The 24,281-nt window shown below is 37.5% G+C and overlaps 1 protein-coding gene and 1 long non-coding RNA gene across 2 annotated transcripts in view; one reads left to right on the top strand and one right to left on the bottom strand.

Annotated features, from left to right (window-relative positions):
• LOC122483646 overlaps positions 1–12,197 on the bottom strand; it is a 37,109-nt gene extending 24,912 nt beyond the window's left edge. The window contains exon 1 of the long non-coding RNA XR_006297434.1: positions 12,116–12,197. This is a non-coding gene — a long non-coding RNA (uncharacterized LOC122483646). The remainder of the gene's footprint in view (positions 1–12,115) is intronic.
• Positions 12,198–12,223: 26 nt separating this feature from the next.
• Positions 12,224–23,143, top strand: LIN7C (lin-7 homolog C, crumbs cell polarity complex component). The gene is made up of 5 exons (XM_043580847.1): positions 12,224–12,314; positions 15,463–15,581; positions 16,606–16,677; positions 18,864–19,073; positions 19,660–23,143. Exons 1-5 carry the CDS (start codon positions 12,278–12,280, stop codon positions 19,813–19,815), a joined length of 594 nt encoding a protein of 197 aa, XP_043436782.1. The 5' UTR covers positions 12,224–12,277; the 3' UTR covers positions 19,816–23,143.
• The last annotated feature ends 1,138 nt before the right edge of the window (positions 23,144–24,281 follow it).

Here is a 24,281-nt window from a genome sequence, read left to right as displayed (position 1 = left end):
TTCTAACTGCTCTCTCTTCTTCTGCTCCTATCTCCTGGAATAATAAAAACAACAATAATATAATATAATATAATATAATATAATATAATATAATATAATATAAGTGTGTATATAGTATAATACACATATACACATATACACACACATATATATAGTACAGTATAATACTATATATATAGCATAATATAATATAATATAATATAATATAATATAATGTAAATCTACCCACCACTCAGGAAGCAGAGTTTTCTTTGTAAAACATAAATCAGATCATGCCATGTCTACATTAAAACTTCCCAACAGCTTCTCAGGGCACATAAAATAGAATGCAAACTCCTTCTCCATGACTGGCATAATCCTTGCCTACCTTTCCCTCATACTCACTGCAGACACATTGACTGCTTTTTCTGTTCTTCAGACATTCCTGCCTCAGGGCTTTTAGCTTTGTAGTACCCTCTGACTGAAATGCTCTTCTAGATTGTGTGTGGCTGGCCTCATTTCATCACTCAGGACTCAGTTTAAATGCCCCTTTTCAGAGATGCTTTTACTGACAAGTCTGTCTAAGGAGCACTTCCCCAGTTCGTCCACAGCTATTTTCTTTTCTTCATGACAAATGTCACCAGCTGAAACTATATTATTTTTTTTAATTTGTCTAACAGAAAACTCAAACTTCAGAAATCCCAAATCAATCTGCTGATCTGCCATCTGGAAACCTGCTCTACTCACTGTCTTCCTTGTCTCTCATAAAAAGTAGCTCCACTCTTGGGGCACCTGGGTGGCTCAGTTAGTTAAGCATCTGACTTTGGATCAGGTCATGATCTCATGGTTTGTGAGTTTGAGCCTCACATTGGGCTCTCTGCTGTCAGCACAGAGTCTGCTTCAGATCCTCTGTCCCCCTCTCTCTCTGCCTCTCCCCTGCTCATGCTCTCTCCCTCAAAAATAAAAAAATAAACATTAAAAAAAAAAGAAGTAGCTCCCCTCTTCCAGTTATTCTGGTGGCACAGATAAAAACCTAGGATCACCCTGGGCTCCTTCTTTCCTTGACAATCCATCTGGAAACCCTGTTCATTCTATCTTCACTTGTTATATTTCTTACACTATAACTCCTTTATTATCTGTCTCTCTTTTCACGTGCATTAACCTCCTTCCTGAGTTTTCTGCTTCCTCCTTTCTCCCATTTAGTCTATTTTCAATACCGCAGCCAGATTAACCTTTTTAAGATGGTTCAGGGGAGAGCATGGAAAGCAGACATGAAGACTACAAATATGAACAATCTTTAGAGGAGTTCTGCTCTAGAAATGATAAGAAAAATGGGAAGGTAGCTGGAAGGAAGCATGGCATCAAGGGGAGTATTTCGCTATGAGAAATATAGCATGTTTATATGCTGATGGAAATAAACTGATAAAGAGGAAGACCACCTCTCTAAAATAGCTGGACTAAACTTGCTTGAGTAGTCTCCTTGAGTAGATGTGAGGTTCTGGGACCTAGTGCATAAGAGGAGAGATGTGCCTTAGATAGGAACATGAACAGTTGTTCATGCAAGATGGAACATGGGTATTAATAGAGGTAGGTTGGTAGAAGTGATGGAAGCACTATGTGGAAGGTCTCTTCTGTTTGCTTCCATTTTCTCAGAGAAAAAGAGTCAAGGTCAATCAGCTGAAAATGATGAAGGAAGAAAAGGTGTTGAAAGTTCTAGGAGACTGAAGAAAAAATTAAATAAGAATCAATAGATTAGGGAAAGAGGTAGAATTGTTGAGTCCACTTGAGTGTAGTGAGTTTCAAGGAAGGTCATTTTAGGTATTTTCTTCCAGCCAAGTTCAGCAAACAGAAAACAGGTGCAGAGGAACAAAGAAGTGAGAGAAGCTCCAGGGTGTTACGGGTGTGATAAGTGAATGATTATTAGGATAGACAATAAAATCTAGGATGGATAAAGAGGTATGTAAGGACATGTGGGGTAGGAAGGACAGTGAAAAGATGGTAAGACAAATTCATTGTCTGGTCAACAAATGTTAAAGTCAGAGTGCCAGATACATTGCACTGGAAAGATATGGTCTGGATGTGATCCTAGAGTACAATGCTTACGATTATGGACGGGTAGCTGTTACTGACAAAGATAAGGTCTACAGTAGGGAGTGAGTGCCCCAACTATGGGGATGAGTAGCTGAGGTTGGGAGAGAAGGAGATCATTAGAGAAGAGGCCAAGGAAGTCAGATGCCAGAATATTGAAATGATCATCAATACGGAGCTTGAAATTGCCAAGAATTGTGACAGGCATTTTGTTGGAAAGAGTGAGGTTGAGTTTGGAGCTTAAATCCTAAAGAAATGTGGAAGAGTGACTCAAAGTCAACAGATGACTGCCATAATAATGAATTGCTGGTAGTAAGGTAGTAAGCTTCATGCCAAAGTGCTTTAAGAAAGAAAAGAACTTGATCTGGTAGATGCAGTGGAAACCAGAGACATCCTCCCCATCCCAGGTCCAGAATTCTATTCCAAATTCACATTCCAGTTATAGGTTTTTGATGCCACGAGAGTTATCCTCTGTTTCCAAAGAAGCTAGTGTGATTAGAAGCTTCATGCTTTCATTCAAAGGAAACACTTACTAATTGCTGAGACTAGAGGCATTGCACACCACCAGTGTGGGAAAGATGTTTTGGAAAAGGGTCTTTAAACCATCCCTGGGCATTGTCCCATATATACAGCTGTCCCTGTAGAAAACCTTCTTCAGATCAACAGCAACAACAATAAAAACACATAAAAATCAGCCTATTAATCATTTATTAATGATTACAAGAATAAAATTTTACCTGATACTCTCAATGAGGGATGTTCATGTCAAATGAATTGAAAACCAGCAGGATGAGTCAGTGGTTAAAATCTGTAGAAGTGCTCTTAATGATTTTTACAATTGTTTCCTTAATAATGGAATCTTAATAAGCAGGTCAATGTTAAATTAATAACATGCAGGCATTCTAAAAAGCATACTGAAACATGATTTTAGCCCATTCACTCAAGGCTTAAAGCCATACTCTGGGTTTTTTTTCTTCCTGATAGAATATCATCTATCAGAAGGAAAATTTTAAACTACAAGATGAAGTTTAAAACATAAAATTAATAAGAAGGAAAGGTGTAGTTTTAACAATAGCCATGCAAAGGCATTGTAGGCCCAGAGCTACAATCTTTCTGCCACCTACTGACCTCACTCCACTTCATTCAATGAATGATCACTGAGCATGGGGAATATGCCAGATACGTTGCTACCTAATGAAGAATTGGAGAAGAATAAAATACTATCCATACCCTTCCAGCAAATCTAAGGGTAAGAGGGTTCATCTAAGGGCTCATTATCTGATTGGAGAAAATAAACACTTGAGTAAACACAATACGATATTGGTAATTTGTGTAAAGTGCAGCACAAAGAATGGAACATTTGAAGAGGAAGAAGAAATTTACTAAATGGAGAAGAAAAGCACTTTGCCAGGTGGAAAGAAGGGCAGGTAAGCGTGGAATATTTGGGAAGCATGAGCAGTCCTAGGGGCAGAGCTTATAGGACCTGAAAGGAGGGTATGGGAAGTAAAATTACTTACTATGAAGCTTCCAAATCCTTTGCCCCACTTCTAGCCATGATTGCCCCTTTCTCACTGCCCTCCTCCTCTCAACATCCTGTCAACCAAAATATAGTCCTCTTCCCCAAGAAATCCAAATACAAGTATGTTGTGATGTCTGAAAACATGACTGCAGATTTAGAGGCCAGCAGGAAGAATCTCACAGTATAACATTCAATGATGCACTGACTCTCACCCCCTTACCCTTCCTCACCTCACTACCCATCCCACAGCAGTCCACACCATCATCACCACACCTGGTCCAAGTACAGAATTTCTCCTTTCTTCTCTGAGGTTCTGGTGCTTTCCAACAATCAGAGCTTAACGACAGACAACACCCAAACAAATATAACTCTCTCCCTGAAAGGAATTTTATTATCTGCTTAAATAATCAAAGCTTCTCCCTTGGACTATAGTTCTAAAATAGAGTTCTAATCTAGTGCCTCAATTTTTAAAATCCTTTGGTGGCTCACTCTAGCCCAAAAAATAAATCCAAGCATCCAGGAGCCTCTACAGTCCACCTCAACCAAAATGTTAGGCTCCGTTTTCTGCCACACTTTCCCCATCCCCAGATGCACAACCTCCACCCGACTGAAGCCCTCCTCATTTCCTAAACAAGACATACATTTTCTTCCTGCATGGCTCTATTCACATAGCCCTTTCTCTGGCATTTCTGTTCCCCACTTACCCAATTGTTAAAATTCTAATCATCCCTGTGAAAATGTTTCCTCCTGGCTGAAGCCAGGTTTATCAACCTTGGTGCTACTGGCATTTTGTGATGTATAATTATTTCTTGGAGGGTGGGGAGCTGTCCTGTGCAACATAAGGTGTTTAGCAGCATCCCTGGTCTCTACCCACTAGATGCCAGTAGCAACTCTCACCCTCAACCCACTATCTGACAATTAAAAATGTCTCCAGACATTGTCAAATGTTCTCTTGGCTTCAAAATCACCCCGGGTTGAGAACCACTGCTCTTTAAAGCTTTCTCTGGTTACTCCAATGAGAAATCGTTGCACCCCACTCTACTCCACACCACTTTAGTGAAACCCTTGCAACTAAAGCAACAACAAGAGTATCAACAATAACAACAGTTAGCACTATCTCTGTTTTGTTCCTATGATTGCTTATATGTCTGTTCTCTTTTGTAGATCTGTGAGCTGAGACCAGAGTATCTTCCCTGTATCTCTAGGACCCAGCACAATGCCTTACTATAGTGTGTAATCATGACAAATTTGCTGAGTCAATGTAGTAACGCTGTTGTCATTGTCTGTCTTCTGACTAGCCATTTGATGACCACATCACTTGCAAGATTGAGAAGCTAATAATTCCAATGGCGTTTCGCAAGATTCTGCCTATACCTGGCAAGTGATAAAAAGCATTAAGAACAATGGATCCTGGAAAATTTGTTTTTTGTTATTTAATATTTACATTTTGGAATGGTTTATAGTTGAGTAAAGATTAATTTTCGGATTCAGTTTAGGTTAGCAAAGTAATGTGGTTCGTTTCAGTATTTTAGTTTGAGTAAGTTTGCACACTGCAAGATTTTCTTTTTAAGCTTAAGATGTAAATATAAAGTGGTGGTCCAAACCATAAAACATAGTACTTCAATAGATGCTAGTGGATAGCAGTCTGGATTGATTCACTTACATAGGTTTCATTCGCCCAAATCACTTGGAAGTTCCTTGGGGGTAGGAACACATCCAGCATTTCTCCTATCCCTATAGCACATGCTAAGTGGATACTTTCGAGTTAACTGGCGGAAATTTTCCAATGGGGGTAAGTAAATGTATTTACCTAGAACGCCCTAAGAACTAAGTCTTGAGATAAGTTTTAGCAGCTATGATAAGGTATGGCAAAGATTCCTAGAGGACTATGTCAGCATCCATTTCCCTCTTCTTCTCGAGGGATAGAGTTGAGATTTTTGTAGCTTGGCACTTTGTTGTTCAAAATGAAAGACTTTATTTACTGGTTCCACTGCAGCAAGATGGAGCCATGTAACTGAGTTCTGACCAATGACATATGGGTCAAAATATTACGTGGGACCTCTTGGAAAGCTGGCTTAAAATATGCTGACTTGAGCGGAACCTGGATGACTCAGTTGGCTGAGCAGCCAATTCTTGGTATTGACTCTGGTCATGATCTCGTGGTCAGGGGATCGCTGAGCATGAAGCCTGCTTGGGATCCTCTCTCCCTCTCTCTCTGCCTCTCCCCTGCTTGTGTGTGCATGCCCATACTCTCTCCCTAGAGAGAGAAAATAAATGAACAAATAAACAAACTTTAAGAAGAAAAAGATGCTGACTTGATTGGGAAGGGTGATTGTTACTTTTATGCAAAAACTTACTCTTTTTTTCTGGCTTGCAACTCACACATAATAACTGGAAGTCCTGCAGTTTTCTTAAATTGTGAGTAAATTCGATGATCAAAGCCATCGAGGATGGTGGTACATAATGACAGAAGCTGGGATCCCTAATGAAACTGTGGAGCTGTCACACTTGCCCCAGATTATCTATCTCTGGATTTCTTTTACTTATAAATTATTATTTATAATAATATTATTTTGGGCTTTCATGCTTTAAATTTTTCTAATGTTTATTCATTTTTGAGAGAGAGAGAGAGACACAGCATGAGTCGGGGAGAGGCAGAGAGAGAGAGAGGGAGACACAGAATCCCAAGCAGGCTCCAGGCTCTGAGCTGTCAGCACATAGCCCGACGTGCGGCTCAAACTCATAGAATGCAAGATCATGACCTGAGCCGAAGTGGACACTTAAACAACTGAGCCACCCAGGTGCCCCTGGACTTTCATGTTTTTATGAAGCTGCATCCAATATTGACTGATACATAAATACTTCATTGTAATTCAACAATATTTTTGAATGACTCATATGTGCTAGGTCAGTAGTTCTCAACAAAAGAGCACATCACAATACCTTCATAATTTTCAGAAAATGAAAATCTTCATGTCATACTCAAGACTTTCTGAATCAAAATTTACATGGTGGACTTTGGCATGAATAAAATTAAATATATACACACACTATTATATATGTCAACAAATTATATAAATATATGAATATAGATAGTTGTATTAATATATAATTATATATAATATATATTACATTTAGTATACATTATATATATGTAACATATATGTGTATATATACACATATATAGTTTTTCATACTATTCCCTTATATTCCTTTTTATTTCTGTAAGGTTGGTAGTAATTCTTGACTTTAGTAGTTTGAATTTTCACTCATTATTTCCTGGTCAGTTAGGCTAAAGTTTTGCCAACTTTGTCGATCTTTTCAAGAAACCCAGTTTTAGTTTCATTGATTTTCTTACTTGTTTTTATGTCTATTCTTTTTTCTATTCTATACTGGTTTTTGTTCTTTAATTCTATTTCTTGCTTGAAATGTTATTTTTCCTTCTTTCTACTTGCTTTGGGTTAGTTTACTCCTTCTTGAGTGTCTTAAGATAAAAGTTTAGGTTATTGATTTGAGGACTGTCTTCTTTTCCAATATAGGCATTTTTTAGCTATAAATTTCCCTCTAAACACTGCTTTAGCTGCATCATGAATGTAATTTTAAAGTTCTGCAGATAATTCTTGTGCATATACTTGGTGAGAATATGCTGTACTTTTTCGCAATCACAAAATTTTGGAGGCTGTGTGTGTGTGTGTGTGTGTGTGTGTGTGTTTCCAATTTCCAATGTGGTGCTAAACTTTAGAGTAGACAAAGCTTTTCCTACAAAGCAAAATGCCTTGGCTTGGGTTTGGTTGGATTTGCAGAAATGCCCTTGCTTGTAGCTCAAAGATTCCTTTCACAGCCTAATGTAAAAAGCAAGGGCATGTTTGTTTTTACTTGATTTTCTCTGTGAAGTGAAGATTTCCTAGGCTATATGGGCCCTTCTTAAAGGGCCCTTTCAGTTGGAAGTTTCCTTCACTGTCTGTATTTCTACTAAGCATATTTTTTGGCAGCCCTGACACAATGTTTGTGTCCTGTGAGTAGAGGTCAGCTAGGAGTGAAAACTTCCTGTGCTACCATCAGTGCTTTCCCTTGGTCTGTGTACTTTGCTATTTGCCATGCTTTGTCCACAATTTGGCAGCACTATTACCCACTCTACGTGACAAATGACATCATTGCTATAATGAGAATTCCAAGCAGCACCACTGGATCAAAGCCCATCTGTGTGCCTGCTCCCACACTTGACAAAACAAATTCCAAATTCATTCAGCATGCCGGTGCCATTTAGTCACTGTGACATATCCCAAATTTTGGACTCTGTGCAAAAACCAATCTGTGCCCACAAAATTAATCATGGAACACATTTTATGACGTTTGACAACAACTTAAAAGGTTCTCATCTCTGGCAGGTGGCTCTGCCAATCTGCAAGTATGTGCATGACAAATTCTGAACAATATATTATGTGGCTGAAAATATATCATGCAGGATGCACACCCTGGAGAGAACCAGAGTGAGTCCAAACAATCCTGAGGTCTCAGGGACACATAAGCCAGACTGCTGTCTTGTGAAGGAAGGATGATGGCCCCAGGTACACACAGAAAGCCAAAGAAAAGGCAACAGCTCGTGTGCCAGTAAATGCTGAGAACATTGGCACAATCGCCTGTGTTGGCAGGACCAAGAGTTTGAGATGGCTAATTTAAGCGACAAGATCCTGGCAAACAGATTTATTTAGGGCAAGGGTGCGTCAGAAAGATGCCAGAAAAATACATCAATCTGTGCCTTTACATGTACTGTGGAGTGATGATGAAACAGTTGACATTAAAAAAGTAAACCCTTACACTTTAATATAATCCGCAGCTCATCTTCACAACAAGTAGGGTTTACTTTAGATCTCTGGTACTCCAGGATGGGGTTTTATGTTCTCATCTGAGATCTTCAACCAAGAGAATTTCTCTTCAACAGGTGTTCTTGAAGAGATCTTCCCATATGGCTGGGTTGAATTGATTAGATTCATGTTTTTATATATTGTTTAATTTATTTAAAAATGTAGGCTATTTGGCATTTGATAATATCATTCCCTTCAAATTAAGGAAGCCAATTATCTAAAATTTTACTTTACTGAGGAGCATATGACAGGATCTCCATTAGAAAAAGAAAATTCAGACTTTAATTGTTCTGATAGAACCCTTTGCTTAAGAGTAATATTTTACTCTGTAATAAGACATAATAACTGTTTTAAATATCTATCCTGTATAGTGGTGCATATTTGTGCACTAAAATGATAAAATAGCAATAAAACAGTGAGATGCAAAAAAAGAAAAACCCAAAAAGCAAAATGTCCCACTTGGGGGTGTCTGGCTTCCTCATATTACTTTCCATTTTCCACTTTCCTTCTCTAGACAGCTTCCTACCCCCAATTTTCCCCACCTACTCCCCTTTTTTTTCTCTTACTGGATGCTGGCTTAGTACATTGTATTTGCAACATCTTGGGTTAGGAGAGCTTTCACAACCTGACAGCCTACTTAGGACTTTCATTCCTCATTCGAAGACAAAATTTGCCTAATTTAGCTTTCATGGGGATTTGTCTCAGAGTTCCTATTCTGAGTCTGCCTTTCCATCTCCGAGGCAGGAAGTAATATGAGGAAGCAAAAGGTGAAGAGTTCTTCCATAGGAAGAACAATTCTTGATTAGGAAGTGAGTCCTAATAACCTGGTGAGTCAATAACCTGATGAAGGCATAAAACTAAAAGCAGCACTTCCTTATTTGTGCTCACAATTGCCTCCTTTGAGACTTAGGGCAGCAATCTGTCTCCTCTTCTGGAAAATGAAGGAGCTGGACTCTAGTCTCTCTCAACTCCAGTAGTCAGGGATTTGTGACTGATGGAGTGATGTTTTAGGGTATCTCTCCTTACACAAAAACTGATTCTTCTCTTTTGTGCATTGAATACAAATGGGTTGTTAATTGGCTCATATTTTCCCTTCTCAGTAGCTCCTAAAACTTTTTTTCTTCCTTTCCTCTGCTTAAATAATGATCTGTAACTGTTCTGATTCCCAATTCTTAGAATGTGACTTTTAATCTTTCTATTTTCTCTGAAAACTTTTAGGATCTTCTACTTACCCCTGGAATTTTGAAATTTTATGATGATTATGTATGTTAAGAAACTACCAAGGACAAGGAAAGGATCACTCAAAAGGAGCAAACAATCTATAGTCTCAGTTACTGAGAATTGTTCCTGTTCCTGCCAGTCAAAATAGAATCACATAATTTATGGGGAAGGGGTAAAGAACTTAGAAGGGTATTGACTCAGTAGTGGGACATAATTAGCCATACACAAAGGTTGAACTGGTTCTACCTAACAAAGCTTAAAATGAAGCCTCAAAGGACAAATTTTTTTTCAAGTATCCCATCTGCATTTCAAAAAAAATTTCAAAAATATTCATAGGGATACAAAAATATCAAGCACCCAAAAAAGTAAATTTCACAATGCTTGGCATGATTTTATATATATATATATATATATATATATATCACGGGTCATGCGCGAAACAGGAAATTATGATCTGTAATGAAGAGAAAAATCAATCTATAGAAACAGTGCCAGAAATAGCACAGATGGTAGAATTAAGATAAAAACATTAAAATTGTTAACATAATAGCATTCTACATGTCCAAGAAGCCGTGGGAAAGGTTGGGCATGGTAAATAAGGACATGGAAGATTTAGAAACACACACACACCTCCTTAAATCTAACTGCCACAAATAAAAACTATAGCCTCTGAGATGAAAAGTGAACTATTGGGATTAAAAGAATATTAGATTTCAAAAAAAGGAAACACAGGGAAAGGCTTGAAAAAACAAAATGAATAGAGCACTAGGGAGCTGTAAGACAGCATTAGGCAATAGAACATACATGAAAGTGGGGTCATCAAAGGAGAGGAGCTGGAGGATAGGGGAAGAGAAAATATTTGAAGAAATAAGGGCAATGTCTGCATTTGTCTTGTTATGGTATTCTCAGTGCCTAGCAAAACACCTGGTAGGTATTAGACATTTAGCAAACATTGAAAATATTTGTGGCATAACCATAAGTAAAAGAGAAGCACATGAGTGTTACTGCAGGGTATAAGGACCATCAGGGACCAAGGGACAACAGTTTGAAAAAAGGGAAGCTTATTAGGGGCACCTGGGTGGCTCAGTCAGTTAAGTGTCCGACTTCGGCTCAGGTCATGATCTCTCAGTCTGTGAGTTAGAGCCCTGCGTAGGGCTCTGTGCTGACAGTTCAGAGCCTGGAGCCTGCTTCCGATTCTGGGTCTCCCTCTCTCTCTGTCCCTCCCCTGCTTGCTCTCTGTCTCTCAAAAAACAAAAACAAAAACAAAAACAAAAACAAAAACAAAAACAAAAACAAAAACAAAAACAAACAAAAAAAAAGGGAAGCTTAGAAGTGGCACTTCTTTAGCAGACCTGGGGATGGGTTCAATTTGAAGGTGTATATGGTTTGAAGAATTGGAGGAGATGAACAAGGATATTCCACATGAGAACAACATGAATGAAGACTTGGAAGCAAGAATAAACATGGTTTTGAATATATCACCTCAACTAGAGAGGTGGTTGCACTTGAGGAATAATGAGAAATGAAGTTAAATGGGTAACTTAAGGGTCAGAGTATGCAAGCCTTTAGAAATAGGAAATGGTGGGGGAGAAACAATTGAAAGTTTCTAAACAGAAACTTTTGCTAATGAAATCAGGGTTCAAGGGAGAAAGAGTATAATCATGACATTCATGATGGCTTAGAAAAAATACTAGAGTGGAAAGAGTGGGCTGAGGACAATCAGGAAGTTAAAACGTTCCTATCAAGAGGTGTTTAAACTGTATACGAAACCATCTAACACAGTATCAGCAGAGACTAGTGCTTGAATGAATGTCAGTGGAATCTATATACTGGACAAATTAATATTCCATTTAAATTAAGTACTAAAATTTTTCTTGGTTCATTAATTTTCAGAAGTGGCCCTAAGAAATCTGTAATGCATTAAGCAAATTTGCTTCATATCTCATTTACATAAGATTTTGGATCATCTTTTTAAAATTGTTCTCTGTGGTGCAATTGTTCCTTGTTCTCTTGCTTACCCAGGTGTTTCATGTTTTTTGTACTTTCCATCCTTAACTCTCAAACAGATTGGCAGGGGAGGCTCGTGCCTTGATTTTTAAAGTTAAAACGATGCCGCCACAAAAAGAGACTGTATTCCGTTACCTATTTGTCACAGAATCCCAGAACTTAAGAGTGGAAAAGACCTCGGAGATAGGACCCGTCATCGCACAGATAGGGAAACTGAGGACGAAAGGGGTTAAGGGAGCATTCCAGACTCAGAACCATTAATGGTCGAGCCTGGAGAAAAATCCAGACTTTCACTTGGAGCCAAGGGTTCTAAGCGAGTGGGACAAGGCTTGAATCTGAGGCAGGGAGCAAGAATCGGGAAAGGCGCTTTTTCCACCTTCCGAAGCCGGGGCATTCGCTACCCCCGGGACCGCGGAAGACGCTGCGTAAGACTAACCTTGAGGGCATAGAGCCCAGGTAGCTTCCACCACTCTCTAAGCCACAGGTCCTACTCTCGCGATACTGGCAGGCCGTTTCCCTGCCAGCTCCTGCTAAGCCCCGCCCCTCCACCGCAGCCCTATGTCGTCATTTCCTGTGGGTCTGCAGGCAAAGGGAGAAGATGGCGGCGCTGGGGGAACCTGTGCGGCTGGAGAGGGGTGAGTGCGGCCGAAGCCGGGACCGAGGTGGGCGGAGGGGGTGGAGGAGTGCCGCGTGGCAGGAGGGGAGGAGGGGCGACCCAGGCTCCGAGATCCGGATCCAGGTGCCCCTCGCGCCAAAGTCGCTGCTCCTGGCCCCTGGGAGGGCGCTTGCGGTCCCCTGACTGATACTGAGACCCCTGCTCTCTTCACATGGATTGTGCCGGGGCACAGCACAGTTAAATACCAGCTGTCCGCCTTCGTAGACACACGCCGCAGACGCGCTCCCTAGGTGCGCACGGCAGACCTGGCGGCCTGAGACGTGTCAACCCCAGAAGCAAACATCACACGCCCAGTTCGGAGAGACTACATGCACTGCCCTTACTTATGCGCGCACAAATCCGGTGTCCCCGCTCTCACCCCCACACATTGCAGACATCCCGGACACACAGCGCATTCACCACAGAGTCGTCCTTATTTATGCACAAACTCCGTCATTACTTTAACCACAACCTCACTTGTGTTTGTTTTGGGCTGTTTCCTGGCTTTGGTGCCCCTCCCAGGTACCGAGAGGTGCTTTAAATACCATCCTACTGATTTGGTCCTCGGAAGAATGTTATATAACTATTTGGAATAGTGAGCGGTAGGTTGTAAAATACTTGAACGTATAGCCTTATTCCATCTTTACAAACCTTACAACTGCTAACTGTGGCTGGTTGCTTGCTTTTTAGAGCAGACTGTCAAGGAAAGTAAAATCTGTTCTGCTGAGTAATTAGATACCGAAGAGCCAGTGAAAATATATGACTGTGCTCCTGTCAGGGTCCTGTTACAGAGTTTCAGCATTCCACCCTTCCCTTCCCAAAACCTTTATTTCAAGGCAATTGCAAGCATGCTTTTGACACATCAGTATTAGATGTCATTGGTAAGTCAAAAATAAACAACATTTGAGTGCTGGTGGTAAACAAAATATAGGGTGGAGATTGTAGATATCTTCCGAGTATTAACTCTTGCGGTTACAGCCTGAATATTAAGTAACTTCCGCTCCAAAAAGGAAATATATTTTTGGAATTATTGTATTTAGAGAAACCTCTTTCCTCATACCTTCACACAAATAAATGCTCACTTAACATTATTTTTTCCTGATGGTGTTCACTATTTGTAAGCCACTTTATAAATGACATTGCTTCCCTCCAGCCCACCAGACCATTAATTAAAGCATCATTTTTGACAGAGGAGTAGCTACTCTGGGAAGAATTACTAAGTTAGGCTTAAGACTGTGACATCTCCCTCCTGAGCACAATGGCACTGTGCTTTGTAGATGGGAACAAATCTGTTCGTTGTTAACAGGAGTAGGTGTTTTGTTTTTTGTTTTTTTTTGAAAGCCAGTCGTAGGATTCTAACATGTTGGTGGTCTTTTGTGTTTTTAAGTGCAGCACAAAATGTGAAACTTCGCCTCTGGCATTTAGGTTTGGTAGTCATGGCTTTTTTTGCTTTTTCAGAGTTCTTTACAGTTCCACAGTAGAATGCTCAGCAACTTAGTAGGATGAATTACTAGAGGTTGCCATTTAGCTGGATAAGAAAGATTACATCATCTGTTTCTTATTTAGGATTCTCTTTAGCAAATTCTATTAACAAACACTTCCAATAACCCTACAATTTAAAATTAGTGCATATGATCAAGATCGTGAATGTTTTCTAAATCATCCAAATATGATTCAGTGGAATAGCTTTGAGCACATGTTAGGTACAGTTTAGGTTCAGTAAAGAGTTTTTTTCATTTCGTTTCAATTTTTTGTTAATTGGAAATATTTATATAGCTTACATATTGTAATTTTGTAAGTCAAAATAATCAATGAACCAAAAGCTCCCATTCATCAGTCATTCATTCTAGTGGTGCAATAATCAGAAGGGGGAAAGTCTGATTCCATTGCATTTGATTAATATCAGTTTAAGCTTTTATGATCTGAAGTTGAAAAATCTACTTCTTTCTTCACTATATTTATTGCTAGTTTTGTAGTATTATACACAAAGAAGGCCATATTAATTCTATAAAGAAAAAGTTCCAGACTTGTGGTATAATATAAAGTTCCGAACTTCTTCCATTTTAAAAGGAGGCAAAGAATAATAAAATAATAGGTACTGTAGCCCTCTGGGGTACAAAAACAGTTAAGAAAAAAAAGTCAAAATACAGAAAATTACAGTGTTTTAACATAACTTGGAATCTTACAAAATATCTTAATTCATAAAATACATTTCCCAATATGCCTAATATATTTGTACAAACATGTACCACCTCTTAAGATTTCTTAGGATTAATTGGTGCCAAGGGAACATAATATTTATGCTTGCTACATACCAGACCCTTTTCCATGCTTTTTTTGGTTTAGTTGTGAAGTAATTCTTATAAGGAAGGTACTGTTACTTCCATTTTACAGTGGAGAAACTGAGACATGCACATTAGGTAACATGCCCAAGATCACACAGATAATATTGAGACCAGATTGGCAAAACTTTTTATTTTTCTGTTTTGTAAATGTATGTATTTGGTTGAACTTGTCTTAATTAAAACAGTGTGTTAATGATCCTGAGTTGAAAAGAGGCCACAGTTAATTTATTCCTTTATACCATTGTTACTGTGTCCCTGCCACTAAGTGCATCTGTTATTGAAAGTTCATATCTACTTATAAATTGTGATTTTCTTTGGAAAATGAAAAAGGATTTCACTAGCACACAGTGTTTTGTACTACTCAAAGCTTTGATTACTAATCATGATAGGTACCTTTTTTGACTAACTACTTTCAGATAGAACTGTCTGCTTTTTGAAGCAGTACAATGTTCATGTGTCTATCACATTTGAACCCATCTTTTCCTGTGACATTTAGAATTTTATATTCAGTTTTCCTGTCTCTCAAAGATACTATTTTCCAGATCTTGCATGTGTGCATTAATATTTGATCCTAATCTACATAAAAGCATTCTCAGATTTTACATTCCCTCTCTCATATGTGTATTCATGTAACCCCATCCCCAACACACACACAAGCTCACACTCTTACACATTTTTCCCCTCCATATTCTACATATTTCTAGTTAATCCTTGAGGATTGAATCCTGTTACAAGGCATTTAGAGAATATTCAGAGAAAATATGTGTGTGTGTTTAATTCTAGATATTTGTAGAGCGATTGAATTGTTGGAAAAACTGCAAAGGAGTGGAGAGGTCCCACCACAGAAACTTCAGGCTTTACAAAGAGTCCTTCAAAGTGAATTCTGCAATGCTGTAAGAGAGGTGAGTGAATGGGATTAAATTTACTAAAAACGTGAGTTAATTAGGTAAGATAGTAGTCTGAAATTTGGGTTTAGAAGTTTTTAAGAAAACAAACTTTAGAAAAATACTAGAACTGGGGCACCTGGGTGGCTCAGTTGGTTATGCATCCGACTCGTGATTTCAGCTCAGGTCATGATCTCATGGTTTGTGAATTCGAGCCCCACGTTGGGCTCTGTGCTGACAGCATGGAGCCTGCTTGGGATTCTCTTTCACTCTCTCTCTGCCCCTCCCCTGCTTACACTTTCTTTCTCTCAAAATAAATAAATAAATTTAAAAATCCTTTGATCTTATTTAAAAAAAGGAGAAAAAAAAAATTAGACCCTATCTCTCTCTCTCTTGAAAAAAGTATATTGTTAAGTATATTAAAAAAAAAGCATATATGTTAAGTATAACATACAATGTTATATTAGTTTCAGGTATACAGCATATTATCCACCAGTTCTATTTATTATTCAGTGCTCACCACAATAAGTGTAGTCACCATCTGTCATCAAACATGTTGTTACAATACTAAGACTATATACCCTATGCTATACTTTTCATGTCTATGACTTATTTTATAACTGGAATTTTGTACCTCTTCATTTGTGGGGATTTTGAGTGGAAAAACATTTTACTGGATGCCTGAGTGGCTCAGTTGGTTATACATCTGACTTCAGCTCAGGTCATGATCTCATGGCTTATGAGTTTGAGCCCCGCATCGGCTCTGTACTGACAGCTCAGAGGCTGCAGCCTGCTTCTGATTCTGTGTCTTCCTCTCTCTCTGCCCTTCCCCTGCTCGCACTCAGTGTCTGTCTGTCTGTCTCTCACTCACCTCACTCCCTCTCTCAAAAATAAACATTAAAAAAATATATTAATAATAATAATATTTTACCGGGATGCATAACTTTGCCTAAAACTTTAACACACTCCTTAACTTGACTTAGAACTCAAACGTGGTATATTCTGAGATTTTAAATCATGATGATAACTTTGGGTTTCACAGGTATATGAACATGTCTATGAGACTGTGGACATCAGTAGCAGTCCTGAAGTGAGAGCTAATGCAACTGCAAAGGTAGTTGTTGTTGTTTTTTTTTCCATTTACTAAAAGAGACTTCATTATAAATGAGACATTTAGGGGCACCTGGGTGGCTCAGTTAAGTGTCCGATTCTGTCTCCCTCTCTCTGTGCCTTCCCCACTCGTGTGTGCCCGTACTCTCACTCGCTCTCTCAAAAATAAAAAAACATAAGTGAAAGGTTTAAAATGTGTAGTTACTAGATATTTGATAGGCTAATTTTGAAAACTAACATGTAGTATTTTTTGAGCCACACTAAACTTCTCAAGTATTAAGACATTTTTTATTGGCTTTACAGGAGATATTTTATCATGCAGTTTAGATAATGCATTAAAAATACACTTGCAGGGGCGCCTGGGTGGCTCTGTTGGTTAAATGTCTGACTTCGGCTCAGGTCATGATCTCGCAGTTTGTGAGTTCAAGCCCCGCGTCGGGCTCTGTGCTGACAGCTCAGAACCTGGAGCCTGCTTCGGATTCTGTCTCCCTCCCTCTCTGCCCCTCCCCTGTTCATGCTCTGTCTCTCAATAATAAATAAATGTTAAAAAAGTTTTAAAAAAACCACACTTGCACACAAATAATAATATACCTGTTGGTGCGCCTGGGTGGCTCAGTCAATCAAGCGTCCAACTCTTGGTTTTGACTCAGGTCATGATATCATAGTTCATGAGTTCGTGTCCACCTTAGGCTCCTCTCTGACAGGAGCCTGCTTGGAATTCTCTCTCTTCCTTGCTCTCTGCCCCTCCCGCATGTCTCTGTCTCTGAAAATGAATAAATATTAAAAAAATATACATGTAATACATATTTGTTATATATGATATGCATATATCATGTAAATTTTCAAAAAAATTCTGAGGTATATATTATCCTGACTTTATTGGTGAGGAAGCATTATATTAGGTTATTTTTCTCAAATCACACAAATAGTAAATGGTAGAACTGGGTACTCCCCTAGGTTGCTCTTTGCTTTTCTCCTTTGCCTGAACTCTGCAAATATAGGGGTAATGTCACTAATAGGTTAGCTCTTCAGAGCTGCATATGGCAAGTTTTACGTGCTTTTCTGCACCAGTGGTTTCCTCCGATATTTCCAGAATTGACCTCGGTGTCCATCATATCTTGTTTGAATAAACTAGTATCAGCAGTAAGTGATTTATACTAGAATTAGTCATTAGTAGGTAATTTTGCCTTAATAATTACCGATCCATAAAAGAAAATACTGGATTCTCTGTTGAATGTAAACACTTAAACATGTGAGTATAGTTTAGAAGAGTATAAAAAAGACATGGAAACTTGGCTTGAAATTCTAGAGTTACATGACCTCACGACTTCCTGAATTTCTGAGTCTTAGTTCTATTTGTAAAATGGGGCTTCTTTCAGAGCTTGGAACCTAATGGTATTCAACAAATCTTGATTTCCTTCCTCTGCCCCTTCCCATTTTTGCTCATGCACCTTGATCTATTTACGAAAAATCGTACCAGATTACTTAATTACCTGCTTTTAAAAGCAGAAAGAAACCAAAAATCTCAACTTTGTGTTAGAATTAGTGTAGGTTAGTCTAAATTTGAAAGTTTTAAAGAAGATGTGATGTGACTCTGTTTTCATCTTCTGTGGGGTTTTAGGAGTAACTGGGTAGTTGACTAAAGCAACAAAAAAAGTTCACGTTCGTTATATGTATCCTTCTTTTTCTCAATATTGAATTATTTCTTTAATTAGTTATTTAGTATATAGTACAGATAGTAACAGCAGCCCAAATGATTGCATATAAGGACACCTACCTCCTTACAGGTTATTATGTAGATAGGTTGTGCCTTGCACAGACTCCTAAAGGAGCCAGTTTATCCAGCCCAAAGCCCAGGGCTGCTGGCATGCCAGGGAAGGGGTTTTCTCTGTAACATGCACCAGTGTTCATCTGCCAAGCAAGCCCGCACGCCAGTTGCTGCAGAGAAGTTCTGGGTGCTGGGTGGACTGAGTGGCCTGGACAGTCTTAACACCTCCTGCGTAGGCCCAGGGTATGCTTTCTGGTCATCATCACCCCATCCACTCAGCTTACCTTCTCTTTCAAACTGCCAGTGAACTTGTTAGCATTCAAACATCAAAAGCGTGGACCTCAAAAGTAGTTTTAAAAAAGAGACAAAAGAACTGAAGCAAACAAAGATCATATTTGTAACTATGTGAAATTCTTTTCGAGGCTACTGTCGCTGCATTTGCTGCCAGCGAAGGACATTCCCATCCTCGAGTTGTTGAACTACCAAAAACAGAAGAAGGCCTTGGATTCAATATTATGGGAGGCAAAGAACAAAACTCTCCAATCTATATCTCTCGAATAATTCCAGGTGGAATTGCTGATAGACATGGGGGTCTCAAGCGAGGAGATCAACTTCTTTCTGTTAATGGAGTGGTATGGATGAATTTTATTTCTACTTGTAGTAATGCATTGTAACCACATGGGGGTATATTTGAGTTACAGAAACCAAAGATGTTGAGGGGAAAACCAAAGCCGCTTTGTAGTTTAGAAATCCCTTGAGGGAATCCTGGGCAGTACTATTTAGTACAGTGATACTTTTTAAAGCACTTTAAGTGTGTTTTGCTTCTTTTCCAATGTAAATGAGCAACGCTTAGTGTGATTTTTATGAAGTAATTAAGCTCTTTAGTAGTTACTGCAGTACATTAAATTAGAGAAGTCTGCCCTCATTTTCGTACAGAATGCCAGCTGCTTAATTTACTTGGGACCTAGTGAGGTAATAGGGCATATATATTGGTATCGGGAACAATTATTTGGAACTTAAAACCCAGTTGCTGGATTTGATTTGGCAGAGGATTTCACACCGATTAAAATGATAGAACCAGGTTATTTTGTAGGCTTATAGTGTTGTGATGATACAACATTAAAATTCTTTTTACTTTCATGTTTTTTAAACATTTTTGCATTTTGAGCTGCTTACAAAACCTGGATACTAATTGTGTGTATGCCTGTTTTTCCCCAGAGTGTTGAAGGAGAACATCACGAAAAAGCTGTGGAACTGCTGAAAGCAGCTCAAGGAAAGGTTAAGTTAGTAGTACGGTACACACCCAAGGTCCTCGAAGAGATGGAGTCGCGCTTTGAAAAAATGAGGTCAGCAAAACGCAGGCAACAGACCTAATGCAATTCAGAACTTTATATTCCATTTTGCTTTTAGCTAGAAAAGTTTTACTTGTGACCTACTGATGGCCGCAGTGCCAACGATTGTAAAAAACAAACAGAAACTTCCCATGAGATCCTCCTTGCCATTTTATAAACACCTATTTTAACATCGTTTATGGTTCCAGAGATGCATACACTTTTTTCTGACAAGAAAAAGTGAAAGGTGATGAGGGCAATTCTGTCCTGCTGTTTTTACAGGCCTTTTTCAAATGCAGATTTTGTCATAAAGTTGTTATAGATTTTTAAAACTGGTTTTTTAATATTAAAATGTACTTTTACATTCTCAATCTTTTTTTAGAAAAAAAAGTTTTCTTCATTTGGCTGCTTATTTAAAAATAACAATTCTCCAATTCTTTTTTTGCTTACTCTATTTTTTTTAACCTGTAAAATTTCTTTACCGTTTTCCAAGAAATTAAACGTAACAGTCTTAGCTACAGCAGTTCATTACACTATCAGTGTTAACACCACTGCTGCATTTTGTACTTTGAACACATGCATAATATATATAATCAATGGTAAATCATAACTCAACAGTGGAAATTTTTTACTTTTATTTAAACATAATGTATAATGAATATTCATTTATACTGATTTATAAAAGTTTTTAAACACTGAAACAATCATTGCTAAAATATATATTCTTTCATAATATTTGAGCAGTGAGGCAAGAGGATGTGATTTGATTGTTGGCATTACTGATCACATCTTTTTATGTTCAACAATATATCATAAATTACAAATGCAAAAACAGGTTCAGGTTTCATTTTTTGCAAATTTTTTTAATGCTATTCATTCTTATTTAAATATATTTCTTATATTTTGGTTTTTCCATTCCTAGGGATGAGCCAGTTAGATTGTGTTGGGAAGTAGCAGAAGCAAAGACGAAAAAGTAATACCTTTAACCTCACTAGCCTCAAGAGTTACACACTCTTTACTAGCTCACCTTAAAGAGTTGATTTTAGATAGGAAGAAGATAGAAGGATATACTTAAAATATAGAGAAATTATGAGGCGATATATTCATAAGAATCTGCAGGCTCTTAGTCAAAATGAATAGGAACTCATTCATATTGAAATGGTTGAATTTAGAGATGTGATCTTTGAAATGATGGGAATTCTGAGAGATACTTTCATTCGTCCACTGGATGTCACTCTTACTGAAAGGCAGCTACTAGTGTAGGACTATGACTGAGGTCTTTTTAAAGGTGGAAATTAAGAGTTGAGGTTCATTTTCAGTCACAATTTACAGGAAGATTTGTACAATTTTTAAGAATTTTATGTGACAGATGCTAAAAAGAAGATAATGGGTTGAAATATATAAGGAATTTAGCCTAATTACTGACCCTGTGTAAAAAGTGGGCATTTTGTAACATTCCTTCAGGAAGAATAGAAATGTATACCTTTTCCTGCATGTTTGTGAGCACTGTGAGTCTTACAAGATTATTCCAGTTTTCAATGATTTTCAGAATAAAAGTCAATCAACATTGTTATTTATCATTTAGGTATTGAACACTGGATTGCATGGTCGAATGTGTCTTTAGTCCATTACAAAACGTGCTTGTATTGGTAGGATCATGTTGTTAAATTGTGTATTTTCAAAATTAATTGATGTTTTTAAAATGTTGAGACCAAAGTAGAGTAGAATTATGAATTTATTTTAATTTAATTGTAAAGTTATTAGAGGTATTTGTTGTAGAGCTTTACCTATTAAAGAGAGATATTGGTGCATATAAAAACAGTAATATTATTATGCTCGTATTCTTGCATTACAGGGTAAGTAAATCCTGACGAAATCTTATTTTTAGTATAGCTACAGCTGTAGTAGCTTGCAAAGGCGTGTCAACATTTCATTATAAATTATAGCTTCCTGGTTCAGTATCTCCGCTGTTTCAGAACTTTCAGCCAAGTTCAGTCTTTTTTGGTGTTGAAACTTAGTAAGTTGAGTAAGCTATTTTTTTTCTCTTCTACAGTAATCCACAATCTGTTCTTTGTGTGGGTTGGCACTTATTTATAATTCTTAAAATAAGGATAGCTTAAAGGAGCCAAATACAGTAGTTTGCTTGCTACTGTTGAGCATGAGTAGCAGTAGTTTGTTTTCGTTAATGCAGTTTTCAGAGTGTATCCCAGAATTTTAAATCTCGACCATAGAAAAATTCGGTCATTTGGTGGCAGAGATGTACAGTACTGGTCTCGTATATAGTGAGGAGATGAAGGGAGTTGTCATCTTATAAATAAATGTATGACTCATGAACATAACTAGGCACATAGTAAGTATATAATAGGTGTTTGATTTGTAAATTATAAACTACTCAATTTCCATTTATTTTCTTGGTATTTCAAAATGGGTTGAGTCAGTGATTCTCAGCCTTAGCCACACGTTAGAACCCCTGCAGAGCTTTAAAAACTATTAGTATATGAGTCCCATTCTGTATCAAGTTAGATGAGAATCTCTGAGGGTGGGGCCAGATACTTATTTTTTTAAAGCTTTCCAGTTGGTTCTAAAGGACATCTGGGTAGAGAACCACTTGTTTTCCCCTTTATAAAATGCTCTAATCACACTGCTGTCGTGAACTTAAATTCTAATGGGAAAAACACAGTTAAGTGCGTAATATATTTGGAAGTATCAGAATAGAAAGAATTTACAGCTACTGACTGTTAAGTAGTCGCAAATATAATAATCGGTTATCTTTTTTAGTAATTTCTTTAGGAATAAAAGGTACTTGGCATTCATTATTTGGGAAGTGATTATAGTTTACCTTTTATCTTTTTTTTTTTTTTAATCTGCCAGTAGTTTAAATGTAAGATTTTAATGTCTGTCATCTTTCTGCCCCCTTTGCATTTAAAACTTACAGAAATGAATGTGTATTGGTTGAGAAAGCATGTTTAAAAACTGCAGATGAGAAATACTGTCATTGGTTATTATGTGCTGTTTTAATATGGCCACTTTATCCATTAGTATACTAGATTATAATGGCCTAGTTCTTTGGAGGTTGAGAATTCAGATGTGTTTTTAAAATCATTGTCTTCCTCTACTAAATTTTTTAGTTATTTTGTTCAAGTACTTAAGTAGTTTGGCTCAAGTACTTTGTTTACAATTAAAATGGATATTATAGCATTTAGTAGAAGAAATGGCTATGGCTTATCTGAAAAGAATGTCAGCATGACTTGGTGTAGACTTAAAAGAATACATGTTGTGAATATTTTATAATGTGGAATGATCACTGAAATATCAAGGACTCTGGTATTGTATTTCCTGAATAAATGTATGTTTATGACTTTTCTAACTTACATTTTGTTGTCTCTCCTAACAATCTGGTTTTACACTTTTTATTGTCCAAAATTTCACTAATTGTGTTTCTTCAACAGCTATTGCAGTTCTGTAATGGTTAAATAGTGGAAAAAACCCAAATTGCTTGTTCATTAATTTTCAAGAACTTGCAAACTAATTTGTATCTGGACATAGTTTTTAAAAATATTATCAAACAGTATGCTTCTACTTTAATTCCTGACTGTGAAGCAAAGAAAAATACCCACAATGGATTTAACACTTTTTCAGTAGATGACTTCATTTATTACCAACTTAATTCTGATTCTAAGATATATTTGAAATAAACTTGTATTATATTCTTGTTATTTGGATTTGAAAAAAAATTGGTATAACTACACAATAAATGTGTTTCTGAAAACTCTGTATAAAATAACTTAAATAAGGTAAAAACACAATCTGTGGTGGTTACTGGAGTGAAACTTTGAATTCCTATATTTTGCTTTGTCTTTCATAAAATATAACTATAGAAAAAATTCTCTTGTGTTATTTTGGGAGAGGCAATTTGACGTGTGATTGACAGCACAGCATCTGCAGGCCAACTATCCTAAGTGCAAATCCTAGATCCACCATTACTATGTAATCTTACATAAGTTACTCCTCTATGCCTTGGTATTCTCATCTGTCATGTGTAATAAGATCTTAGTAATTGTTAGGTCATTATCCGTAAAACTCTTATTTAGAAAGGTGCCTGGCATAGTAAGTGCTACTTTTGTTTGCTATTATTTGCACGTAAAAGCTTCAGGGACGTTATTAGCTGAAGGAAGACATGTGGCCACATAATTAAAATTGCAACTTCTTATTTTTGATGCCTAGGAAACAGATAAATTATGCTTGAAAACTTTATAAGGAATGAGACTCAAGGAATTTTCAGATTTCTGTCCACTGGATCAAAGAAGCTAATGAGATTCTAAAATTTGTCGTGTTTTGGGGTCAGAGGGTTGAGGCCACGTTGAGAATGAAAATCATACAAAGTTCAAGTAAGTGATTTGTTCAATCAGAAAAGCAATTTGTAGGAAGGATATGAGCTAGCTCTAGAGACAGTGGATTGCTGGAATGGGTGTCAGACAAATATAAGGCATGATTCATCATGAATTTTTT

This window comes from Prionailurus bengalensis, chromosome D1 (genome assembly GCF_016509475.1).
Source record: "Prionailurus bengalensis isolate Pbe53 chromosome D1, Fcat_Pben_1.1_paternal_pri, whole genome shotgun sequence".
NCBI classification, from domain to species: Eukaryota; Metazoa; Chordata; class Mammalia; order Carnivora; family Felidae; genus Prionailurus; species Prionailurus bengalensis.
The sequence above is the reverse complement of the archived record's forward strand: the minus strand, read 5'-3'. Positions and strand labels throughout refer to the sequence as shown.

Excerpts from the sequence above, each read along its gene's own strand:
- LIN7C (XM_043580847.1), top strand. The coding sequence starts at position 12,278 with ATGGCGGCGCTGGGGGAACCTGTGCGGCTGGAGAGGG. Across the intron at positions 12,315-15,462 it reads ACCTGTGCGGCTGGAGAGGG|ATATTTGTAGAGCGATTGAA; the intron begins GTGAGTGCGGCC and ends GTTTAATTCTAG. Across the intron at positions 16,678-18,863 it reads GAGCTAATGCAACTGCAAAG|GCTACTGTCGCTGCATTTGC; the intron begins GTAGTTGTTGTT and ends ATTCTTTTCGAG.